A 12,554-nucleotide genomic window follows, 5' to 3' on the forward strand; every position below is an offset into this window, starting at 1 on the left:
GTCTGCATCATCTAAAGGAGGCTCCTGACAGTCAGAAATTCACCTGTACAAATAAAGTTTATCCTCTATACCCCAAGACTCTTCGGGAATATTTGAAAGCTTTAAAAGAGTGGTAACAACTGCCATTTCTCTTTTTTTTGGCCTTCATTTAAAAATTATCCAAGGTATGAAGAACTGTGAGCCACAAAAAGCAAAGAAACTGTAAGCAGCAGCTCTCACTCCATTCCCAGCACTTTCAGCAAAGGCACATACCTAAGCAAGGCAGAAAACAGGTACCAATAATGCTCAACAAACCATCCTCAATCTACCTCAAACACAACACTGCATAAGAGATCTCAATCTCCATGGTTCATGGGGAAGAAAGCCTGTCCAAAACTTGGATTTTTCTGTCAGGCACCCTCACTGTGTGAGTGTCTTTGGGCACAGAAGTAGCAGTCCACCCAAGATTTCACAACAGGAGTTTCCTAAGGCTGCTGACTAATGTAAACTGGCATGTACATCAAGTGGTGAGTCCAGTAACCATGCTAGAGCTTGAGGGCTGGAGTGAGAACAGATTTTAGAAAGACCACTGTCACTAAAAATACAATTACAGTTGCTTCACTTAAATCATCAGATCAGCAAAATTACTACCAATGCTTGCCTTAGATTTTCCCTTTTAAAAGTCCTCACAGAAGTTATACTATATAAGAACAGATGTGAGTAGCTAGGTCAGAAGCCCAATTAGCCACACTCATTCCTGAGATGTAATAACAGATAAGAAGAGTATAAGCAGAGGACAAAATGCTTCTCTACTCTCTAGTAACTTAAGACACTAACACTTCCTGCACCAAAGATGGTACCCAAAATTTTAAATGGTCATTGGTAATTTTTCCCTCTACAATCACGTTCAATTTCCTTTCAAACATGTATAAACTTTTAACAAGAGTGTTTTTGCAGTGGTTAGTCCAACAGTGTGAGTTCCTCCTGTAAGATGTGGCATGTCTGTCCAGGTTGTTATGAATCTTTGGTGAAGATTTACCTTCTCCATACCAAACAAGCTCTTTCACAGACTTCTGCCTTACGTCTCCATTATGATTTTCCTGTGACAGCAAGGTCTTTTGATTTTAAAAATCTGTGCACTTCCATTTGGTAAGAAACAGAGTATTTGTTGCACAGACAGCTGAATTTAGCTTTTTGTTGCACATGATTACATACAGATTTTTTTTTTTTTTTCACAACAGAATCCTTTGATCTCTCAGAATACACAGAAAAACAAAGAAACAGAACTAAAGCTGCAGAGGTGACCAAGTTTTAAGTAGAAAACATTTCAAGGAACTTCTTAAGATAATAATTTTTGTCTAACACCGTGGTTCAAATATTACTTTTGAAGTTCCTACAGCTTCTCATGGAGAGTATACAAGACTAAAAATAACCTCACATGAACAATTTATATATACACACATATACACACAGTCAACAATGTTTTAAAACATGATGCCTCAATTGTACCTCTTCTTCTGCAGTTTCTGAAGTGTTAAGTTCATGCTTTTGACAGTAAGGACCTTCCTTCCAAGCTTCTGTATCACCACAGTCACAGAAACCTCCTCCACCTGATGTTGTCATCTGAAATTATTTAAATCAGAACAGTTCATGTGAATATACATATATACCATGTATGCACATTAAGAAATGAGTAGTCACAGCAGTACTACAAAAGTATGATCACAACACCTGATAGCTTTAGACAGAATAGCAGTGGAATCTTGTCTATTTTTATGACGGCTGAAAGCTTGTCTACCTCATCAGTGTGCCTACATCAAAAGAAAAAACCCCGAACAACAAAACACCTTCAAACACCTCCATTGTGCCCCACCTGAAGTTTTTAGATTTTCTGAATCCATCCATGGCATCTGTACTATGCCATATTCTCAGAGTTTTAATTTGAACAAAAGGAAATCACTTCACATGGCACTATAATACAGTGAGTAAAAGATGTGCTTTATGACAAAAGGAATTGAGAGACTTAATAAGTGTAATAATATTTCTTTTTTGAATCACAAACTATTAACTCATGCATAAAAGAGTTCTTCTTTCACCTGTTTTTGGCATACTTGATATACTCTATACATAGATGCACATCTTACACTATCAACAAAACTAGATGGACATTTGAAAGAGCATTTGCTTACACTTTTGGATGTTACCTAGACTTGTAAATTCATTAGGTTCTAAATGTAAAAACCTGTGTACAAGAAGTAAGCTGATATCAGCAAATTTGGCTGGGTTTCTTGATAAAACTTCTTGTCTTGGAGGTTTTTTCCTGAATCCTAGTGCTCAGTGTAACCATGCAGTGAACAGATTCACATTAGCAGCAGTGCAGTATTGTCAAAAACAGATTTACAGAAAGGCTGCACTGGTAGTTTTCACTTAACTTCCTAGTTTAAAAACACATCAAGGTCTTCTTGGCTTTGTTTGCAGGGTTTTTTAAACTAATTTGTACTACTAGTAACAGTATATTACTAAAATAAACACCACTTATAGTTTTCGTTTTCTATTGTAACTTTATGTTTAAGCTTTACATAGAAGTGGCTTCTTAATAAAGGTTTTTCAATTGCTTTTAAAAACAGTCAAACACAAAAGTCAAAACAATTCAAAACCCAAGTCTCAACCTGTAAAATTCACTAAAGGGTATGTGTTTAAAAAAACATACATTTGTAAGATTAACTGTTGCACATAAAATTTAATTGTTCAATATTTTAAAGTGTTAACTTCCAGAAGTTACACACAGATCAAACACTCAACTGCAGAGACATTCTGAACTTTGTGTTCATTCAGCATTTGGAATACAGTATACATTCTTAAACTTGAAACTGTTTCACACGCACACAAAGTAACTAAAAACTATGTCATTATCCCACAGGATCACTAACCCTGTATCGGTGCTCTCTGTGAATGCTTCCAAGAAAGCATTCCATGCACAACACACAAGTTGGGTCAACTGCGCAGTCTCTGAAAACAGCAACAACAGAAAGAAAAAAAAAAAAAGCATTAAACACTTGCTTTTGCCATTAATTACACATTGTGCAACAGATAATTTTCAAGTATCCCCAATATAAACCTTCTAATGAATGTATATACTACTCTGAAAGAGGAAAGGGATGGCTTTAAAGAGGGGAAACAAATGAAATAGCAAAAATAATCTGTTCTCACAACAGAAAAGCCTTTAACATATTGTGTGGGTAGCATGTCTAGCTGGGTAATACAGACATTGCCTTCAAGAGGTGAGACAAGTACATAGGCAAGTAAACAGATGAATTACATAACCCAGAATAAACCCAGGTAAATTCTCTCAACTACAGAGTACCAGCATTAATGATCTCCAGCAATCAGAGGAGACATTTTTTACTGAACACTGGGAAGAAACATCTCATGCAACAGACTAAATCAAACCTCTCCTTCCAAGTTCAGCCCTACAAGCTCACTGGTGAGCTGCAAGAACACAATTTTCTCAACCAGGAGATCAGAGACCATAATAAGGTTTTGTCTACAAACACTCCTGGATTAGACAAAATGAATATTTCTAGTAAGAAGGGCTAAAACAAATGAGACAATTATGCATTATATTTAACTGTCTCCCTGAAAAACACTGAAAATGCATGAATTCATGTAATGCAACTGACTTCAAGGCACCTCAAGACTAAGGCAGCTGGGGTTTGCAATGTAAAAATAAATAGCAAGAGAATGTCTGTCTTATGATGATTATTATTAAAACCAGAATTCAGAGAAACAACTTATTTTGTTTAAAAGAAAATACTAGAGACCACATGAAATCTCATTATAAAAAATTCTTTTAATTTCATTTAACCAAAATAAATGATGGAAAAATCATCAGGCAATCATGACTTGCTATGCACATGCATTTTCTCTAGAGGAGCCACTAAAGATGAAAATCCCAAAGCAAAATTACACAGAGCTCTTCTGTTTTAGAATAGAATGCCATGTCCATGGCATTATTTTTTTCAGATTATAAAAAACCAAACAAACCACCACCTAATGCAACAATGTGCCTGCAGGATTTGGTAGTTCAGTTCTACAATATTGAATGCTGATTCTTCAGAGCTCTAAACTCGTGGCAGTGTACTTACAAATTCAGTACCATTTGTACAACAATTTCTCAGACAAAGCACTGTGCCCATACCTAAAGCAAAAGGAGACCTGTAAGCTGCACAAATGCACAGAAAATCCACTGCTTTTAATGTGGACTTGGAAAATAATTCTTTGCTGTATTTCACAAAAGCTTTAGTTAAACTCTCGTTATTCTTCATTACCATCCAAAGAAAATTAACACACAACAGTATGTTAATGATCAAATACTGTTCATATGGAGCAATGAAAACATTGTCTGTCATTTTCTTCTAAACACACCTGCTTTTTCAAGACCAACAACTCTGTATGTATCTGAAGTACCCACCAGTTTAATCTTATCCCTCCCTTATTATAATGAGTCTCAAAGCATTTCCAAACCCAAAGGCCAGTAAGGTATCATGTTTATAGAAGAGGAGAGCACTAGAAAGAAAAATTCTTCCACTATCATTCCCTCCTTGTAAATGAAGGGAATGGAAACCTAGACAAATAAACCCTTGAAATTAAGAGAGCTGTCCCCATGTCACCTTACCAAGTGTTCAAGTGTCCTAGTGAGTGGTAAAAACCACACAAAAGAAAAGGAATTTGTGACATAAACAAAACTTAAACTACAAACAGTTCAGAAAATAGAAGATGAAAATGAACCTATATCTAGTAATACAATGGCTTAAAACTGAAGATTCTTTTAAATGCTTGTAATTGGTTAGGAACCTTCTCTTTCAAGTAAAAGTATTTTTAGAGAGATCTAGAGATAGAGGTAGGGAAGGAGCTAGAAGCTGATATGCTTGCTTTAACTATCTGATAGATTGGTTAAGCAGGTCATGGAAAGAAAGAGGTCTAAAATACAAGATCAACACTAACAGCTGGTATTAAACATCCAAAATACACACACATACACTTGCCCACTTACTTCTGATTAATGCCCTTAAATGACCCTGAAAGATCACCACAAATTCTTTCTTAATCTTATATTTCTTTGGTACAGAAAACACTCAACATTATAGTAAATTAGTATTTTTCCACTTTTACACCTATAGTGTGTTAATTTTCCCCTGATTCCTGAAAGGAATCTCTTTTACCTGTCATGAAAGGTTACTTTAAAAATACATTTCAGCTATTAACTTTTTATTAGGACAGTACATCCTTATTGCAAAATGTTCCATGCTTTCACAAATCATAAATACTTCACAATATTAAGCTGAACTACCTGCAGGAATACGTAGGCTCTCCCACTTTAAAGACACGGCCACAGAGATGGGAAGGTCTGTTTGCTTGCTCCAGCTTTGGAAAACCAAATGCAGGATCTTCACCACAGAGATACCATTCCATTGGTCCCAGCAAAACATGTTGTGCCAGCATGTCTTCTCTCTGAGGGGCAGGGTTGGGACCCCTGCAGTAAATTTTTGGTACATAATAGGCCAGATGCTGGTATACCTCTTTCTGAAGGTCATTTGCTTGCAGCCATTTCTTTTATATTAGAAGAAATGAGAAAACAAATTCTTCATTAATAAACACACCAAACATAGATCCAGTCATTTCAGTTATTTCTAAATGAAATATCTAAAATGCCATTGCAAAACTAGAAAGCCATGCATCCTTCTAAGTGTTAAATCTAAATGATCACAAAAGGCAGACATTAGGAATCATTTGTTTTCCCTGCTGACACATTTTGTGCTTTTGATATATAGAAGATTTAAGAGAAAAATTCACTAAAATTTTCCTCCAGGATGAATGACCAGCAAAATGTTGGCAGTAATTTTTAGGACATGGCCTAGACTACGTTGGTCACATTTCTCTGGAGTGCAGACAGATGCTGCCAGCTTGGGACACAGAGGATCAGCAGGAGCTGGAGTTGGCAAGGAACAGAGACAAAAAGTACATGGAGAAAAGCAAACACAGCATTAGGTAACAGTCCTTTTCTCATTTAATTTCAACAAATCACCTGTGAAAATGAGGGAGTTTTGGTTTCTCCTGCAACCAAAATAACCCATTTGAATTACTATTTCAAGTTAATGTTAGATCCATGAATTCTTGGACTGGGTTTGTGAGGCAAGGTTTTGGTAGCAAGGGGGCTACAGGCTGGCTTCTATTAAAGCTGCCAGAAGCTTCTGCATGTCCAAGAGAGACAACACCAGATGGCTCCAAGATGGACCCACAGCTGGCCAGGCTGAGCCCATTGAAATCAGCAGTAGCACTTCTGGGATAACAGATTTAATGGGGAATAGCATATTTAAAGGGACAAAAAGAGAGCAATAGCAGCTGGGAGATGTGAGTAAGAATACAAGAGAATAACAGCTCTGCAGACTCCAAAATCAGTGCACAAGGAGGGGCAGGAGGTGCTCCAGACACCAGAGAGATCTCCCTGCAGCCCAGGGAGGTTCAAGGGGATGTACAGATCCACCTGCAGCCCATGGGGATCCCATGCCAGAGCAGCTGGATGCCCCAAAGAGGCTGTGACCCCATGGAAGAGGCTCCTGGCAGGACCTCATGGAGAGAGGATCCCATGCTGGAGCAGGCTTGCTGGCAGGACTGGTGACACCGTGGGGCACCCACACTGCAGCAGCTGTTCCTGAAGGACTGCACTCCCTGTGAGAGACCCAGGCTGGAGCACTTCATGAGGAACTGCAGCCCGAGGGAAGGACTGACACTGGAAAAGTTCATGGAGTTCATGGGAGGGACCCCATGCTGGAGCAGAGGAAGGATGTGAGGAATCCTGACCCAGAGAGGGGCATGTGAGGAGCTGGCCACATCCCCCGTTCTGCATCCACCTGTGCTGCTCAGGGGAGGATGTAGGGAAAACATGAGTGAACTTGAGCCAGGGAAGAAGAGAAGGATGGGGGGAAGGTGTTTTTAAGATTTGGCTCTGTCTCTCATTACCCTACTCTGATTTGATTGGTGAGAAACAAAACAATCTTTTCCCCTATTCGAGTCTGTTTTGCCCATGACAGTAATTGCTGAGTGACCTCTCCTGGTCCTTATCTACACCACAAGCCTTTTGTTGTATTTTTTCCCCTCTCCAGCTGAGGAGGGGAGTGAGAGAGCAGCTTTGGTGGGTACCTGGCACCCAGCCAAGGTCAACTCACTACAATTCTCTTAGTCAATCAATTGTAAAAAACAATTTTAGCAGTTTTTAAAAGGCATCAAACCACCAAACTGCCCTAAGCTACTTAAAAACTCACAGCTTCTCCTAGGATTTTTTTCCCCTGGTATATACACACAGAATAAATTTTAAAAAATTACTCTAGAACAACATTTGTTTTATTTCTGCCTTGTGGATAACAAATTTAGAGAGGTTTAAACTGTAAGTTAAGACTGAAAGGTTTTCATAATGAACAAATGGGAGCAAACAGATTCTGCAAGTGTCCACTGATTAAATCCTGTGTTACATAAACAGCCTCAGCATGCCATTTCTCATTGTAAATGTGACAACCAGATACCCCCTGGCAACTTCCAAAAAAAGAGCTCAGAATCAACCTAAAACTGTCATGAAAACACAAAATTAATTATGCCAAAATAAATGGGTTTAGTGATCAAATGTTAGAGCTTGATTTACTCTGAATTATTTATAACTTACTCGAAAGAACTTATGCTTGAGATAACACAGTTGTAGTAAGTTCCTTGGGATACAGACATTCGGAGTCAACTGAGCATCTGTGCAGACTGGCTGTACTTTTGCCATTTTTTTAATATACTGAAGTATTTTCACTTACTAGATATGTTTTCCTAAAGTAGAACTTGGTATTTTAAAAAACCTAATTTGTCAGGGTGCTTTCTTCACTTCTCCTGTCTTGTTTGACTTCTTAGAATCATGACTGATCTGCTTAATCTTTCTATATTCATCTAGCTTTGATGGTCAAAGCTCAGGTTTTTTTTCCCCAAGGAAGTCCATGGGAAAAGGTTGCCAAAAAGCCATAGCAAAGAAACTAGAAGTTTATAGACAATCTCACCATTCCCACCAGGATTCAGAGAATACTATAGGAAAAAAAGATTAAAAAGTAAAGTTTTCAACGAGAATTTTATTTTTCCCACCAGTCCATTCATCTTTTCCTTTCCTTTCATCAGTTTTGCCAAATAGCTACTACTGCAGGAACTGACCCAATCACAGTGGCAGTGACTTAATCTTTTCCATGATTTCCATTTAATAGGCTTGTTTTTGCATTATTTCTATAGCACATACTTGTTATCAAATGGGATTTTTTTCAGCAAAATATGTTTAACTTCAGCAGCACATTACTAATTTCTATCTAGAAAATACACAGTGCATAGCTACACTACAAGCTACACTACAAGCTCAGACAAATAACTAGGCAGAGAAAATTCTTGTTCCTTGAGTAAATGGCTTTCCCATTCCAAAAATTCTGGGAATAGTTGTCTGATAGCTAGCAGTGGCAACGATGAACATCATCACATCTACATCTGTCTGTGGAGCCAGGTCTACACACATAACTTTGCATATAGTATTGGAAATCAGATCCTGGATGAAATATTATGAGAAGGAAATCCAGGCTACTAGGACAAGGATGTGACTCTAAGAGCTGCCAGGAAGGCAACTCACAGGTCTGTTGTGGAAGTAAGACTGTTAATAGACATATATACATAAGTATACATATGTTGCACTGCCTTTCTATATTGCTACCTGGGGAGCACTGAACTCCAGAAAAACTACTCAAAACTTTGTTCTTTCATAAAAGCATTCTGCATTCAGGCAAGGTTCCAATTAGTATTTGTCTATCTTCTAACCTGAAATCACACGCAAGAAAAGCTAATATTCTACTCTCGCATGAGAGGTTTCTATTAAAACGGGAAGTGTATTCCTCTTCACTTCCTCCCTCCTCACACTTACTCTCCTGCAACAACTTTAACTGCCCTGGGAAAAAAAAAAAAAAAGTGCTTACGTAAGTAAATATCTAATGGTTTATCATGGTTTCTATTAAATTTCCATCTAAGTAAGAGATACCAAGAGAACAAAATGTATAATACAAACAAGCAATAAAACAACTCACTTCTCTGTTTCAAGAGCTAAAAGGTATAATTAACTATAAAAAAAGCTACACAAAAAAAAATATACTTGCAGTGTAGGCTCACATTATGTTAAAGAGAATTTATTTTTTTTATTTTTCTTCCTTGGAAATTTATCGTTAAGTTGTTGCCACAAGAAACTGAAGCCTTAAGTACTGTAACTATTTCTTTGGGACGGTATTTGTTTTGTTAATACTGGGCTATCAGCAAAGTAATGCTATCAGCAAAGGAGAAAGAGAAATCACACTAGATTTGAGTGACAGATTTCAGAATTGGAGCTTGTGCAGGTGATGACATAATAAAAATGAGAAGGAATTGACCAAATTGAAGTAGGCACTTCTACCTTCAGCAAATTCCTAAATGCATTCCCCTGGGAACATGATTGCCTTGAGTTTACCTGCAGTGTGACCCAAAAAAACCATCTGCTATTCACACAGACAAGGTAATTTGGGCTCAATTTGGACTACTTTCTAAATATTTGATGGAATTATTTGGTTTGCTGTAGAGAAGAAGGAAGATCAATCCTAGAGCTAAACTAGCTAGGATATAGCTAACTGTGCACATTTGCCTATCTAATCATACCTTTGTCGGCACTGAAGATATACAAGCATAATCTGAGGATAATCTGAATCATAACTGTCTTTTATTTTCATTTGGAAAGCAGCCAATGTAATTCCCATTGAGACAGATACAGACAGCTCTTCAAGGTTTTATTCTACAGATACACACATGAGCAGTCTCAATACTTTAACATATATATCCAGTTCCTCAAATGCCCAAGTGTCTAAACGGACAAACATTTATACCAGAAACAAAACTTCCTCCAAAGACTTTATCCTCGAGATTACATTCCTCTTCTTTGTAAGAGCAGTAAAAGCATATAAAGAGAAGGAGATTTCTTTAACTGTTACACTGATTTTACTAATACTTCCTCTACAAACACCCCATTCTAATAATCCTAAGATTAACTACTGCAAGCTTTTCCAGAATTGCGTGGAGGAAGGAAGAATCCTGTAATGGCACTTCCACACCGTAAAGCGCATTTGGGGTCAGACATCCACCTAAATTAATAGGGAGAGGGGGATCTCCTCCGGCAGAGAGAGGGGAAAGGCAGCAGGGGCGGAGGACCTAACTTGGGGAAGCAGCTAAGGAAGGGGCGAGATCCCTGCCCGCGGCAGGGGACGGCCACGTCCAGGCGGCTTCAGGGCAGCCACCTGCGCCAGCCGGCACAACAGGAAAAGCTGGCTGATCGCTGCCATGGATTTCGGCTGCTGCAACAGCGACGCTGGCGACAACAGCGCGCTGAGGCCACGGCGGGACGGCGCTGCCGTGCCCTCAGGGCCACCCGGCAGGGACACCCCGTCCCGGGGCTCGCTGGCCCCGCGGAGCGGCCTCGCCGCGGCCCCGGGAACGGCTCCGCAGGCCGGTGCCTCCCGCGGCCTCCGAGCCCCCGCTCCCTCCCCGCGCCGGGCCCGCCGCCTCACCACGGCGATCTCCTCGGCGGAGCACTCCAGCAGGCTCTTGTCAATGGCCTGCACCTCCGCCTCCAGGTCCGCCGCCATCTTCTGCCTCCTCCTGCCTCCTGCCCCCTGCCCCGCGCCGCCGAGGCCGAGGCCGGGACAGCCGGAACGGGGCCCGGCGGCCGCCCAGCCCGGGGAACACACACTTCCGCCCCGCCTCCCGCACGTCACCGCCCGCCGCGCCGCGTTCTGGGGGCTGCAGTCCCTGCCCGGCCCGCCGGCCCAGGCGCGGCGCTCCGGCTGCTGCGGCGCCGGGCCGGGCGGTACCTGCCCCCCCTTCTCGCCTCACGGAAGGCCAGGATCCCGGGATGGGCCACCCTGGAAGGGATCGCATCTGGTCCAACCTCCCTGCTCGAGCAGGGTCATCCCACAGCACGTGGCACAGTTTTAATCCAGGCGGTTCATGAGTATCGCCAGTGAGGGAGATTCCACAACCTCTCTGAGCAATCTGTTCCAGTGCTTGGTCACAGCACTGTAAAGAAGTTCTTCCTCATGTTCAGGTGGAAGTTCTGTGCCTCAGTTTCCACCCCTTCCCTCTTATTGCTCAGCACCGCTGAGAAGAGCCCAGCTCCATCCTCTTCCCTTCACATCCTTATAGACATTGAGGTCCCGTCTCGGTCATCTCTTCTTGAGGCTGAACAGCCCCAGCTCCCTCAGCCTTTCCTCATAGCAGAGATCCCCCAATCATCCTCATTGCCCTCCTGCTGCAGAAGCCCCACATCTCTTCTGCACCAAAGACCCCAGAACTGGGCACAGCACTCCAGATGTGCCTTACCAGGGCTGCGTAGAGGGGCAGGATCACCCCCCGGCCTGCTGGCAATGCTCACCCTAATGCACTCCAGGATTTTGTTAGCCACCCTGGCCACAAGGACACTGCTGCCTCACGGGCAGCTTGTTGAACACCAGCACCAGCAGTTGTTCACCAGCCTCCCCCAGTGCCAAGTGACATCTGGGACTGGGGACATCTCCAGTGTGGCTGGCACAGGGGGTGCCCCCCTCAGCTGAAATGGCCAGGTCAGAGCTGCCAGTGGCTGGGGAGGGCTTCCTGGGAGGCTCTGACATTCCATGCAGGTGAAAAGAAAATAAATCGGTGAATTATATAATGCAGAAACTAAGGCTTTAAGACAAATGTTACTGAGTAGCAGAAGCTGTAAATTCTGTTGCTCAGCTTCCAGGAGGCCACCCAAGCTGAGGCGTGGCTTGCTCACTCAGGTGGGGATGCCGGTCTGCATCTCAAAAAACAAGTCACTACCATCAAACCCAGCAAACAATCATCCTCCATAACTCCTTTTCAGCACATGGAGGCTCGGCATCTTACGAGGCCTTTCTGAAAACCTGTTGTACCACTGCTGTACCCATGGGCTTGCCTTGCACCTCTCTAATTACAGCTGGGCCCAAACCAAGCAGACGTGTCTGACCACGCGTGCAGCCACGGGGCACCTGAGCGTGCTGAGGTTTGAAAACACACCTTCCTTCCCTTGCTGGCAACTTCTGCATGGACCTAAACATTGTGAACAAAGTGAGCACTACTTCTACTTCCCAGCTCCTGAGAGGTTGAGATAATGACCCACCCAGCAAGAGCCTAACCTAGAAAATTCTGCTGAGGCAATCTCTGCTCTGGAGAATTTACACTTCCAAGTCTGGACAATGCATGGGAGGGGAATAAACAGGCAGGAAAGGCAGACCAAGTCATAATTGCCTACAGTACTAGCTGAAGGCACCTGTAAATGTCACCTTTGCCAAACAGTGGCATCAAAGTTACTGCAAAGTTACAGAGTTGAGAGTGAATGCTGCTTCACATCCTACATTCCTTAAAACTTTGTAAGTATTCTCATAGGGAATGTGCATAGTTGCTTCTTCCCTTTTTTAATCTCCTCTCCCTTCTCATTCTCC

General features: G+C 41.7%; 1 protein-coding gene across 2 annotated transcripts in view; it reads right to left on the reverse strand.

The window, feature by feature from the left end:
- UBR2 (ubiquitin protein ligase E3 component n-recognin 2) overlaps nt 1-10,807 on the reverse strand; it is a 55,340-nt gene extending 44,533 nt beyond the window's left edge. For both annotated transcript variants that reach the window (XM_056488993.1, XM_056488995.1), the window contains exons 1-4: nt 10,626-10,807; nt 5,330-5,589; nt 2,910-2,988; nt 1,489-1,602 (exon numbers count right to left, since the gene is read on the reverse strand). In XM_056488993.1, the coding sequence (XP_056344968.1) occupies nt 1,489-1,602; nt 2,910-2,988; nt 5,330-5,589; nt 10,626-10,703 (531 nt within the window). In that variant the 5' untranslated portion in view covers nt 10,704-10,807. The remainder of the gene's footprint in view (nt 1-1,488; nt 1,603-2,909; nt 2,989-5,329; nt 5,590-10,625) is intronic.
- Nucleotides 10,808-12,554: the final 1,747 nt, after the last annotated feature.

This window comes from Oenanthe melanoleuca, chromosome 3 (genome assembly GCF_029582105.1).
Source record: "Oenanthe melanoleuca isolate GR-GAL-2019-014 chromosome 3, OMel1.0, whole genome shotgun sequence".
Taxonomy (NCBI): Eukaryota; Metazoa; Chordata; class Aves; order Passeriformes; family Muscicapidae; genus Oenanthe; species Oenanthe melanoleuca.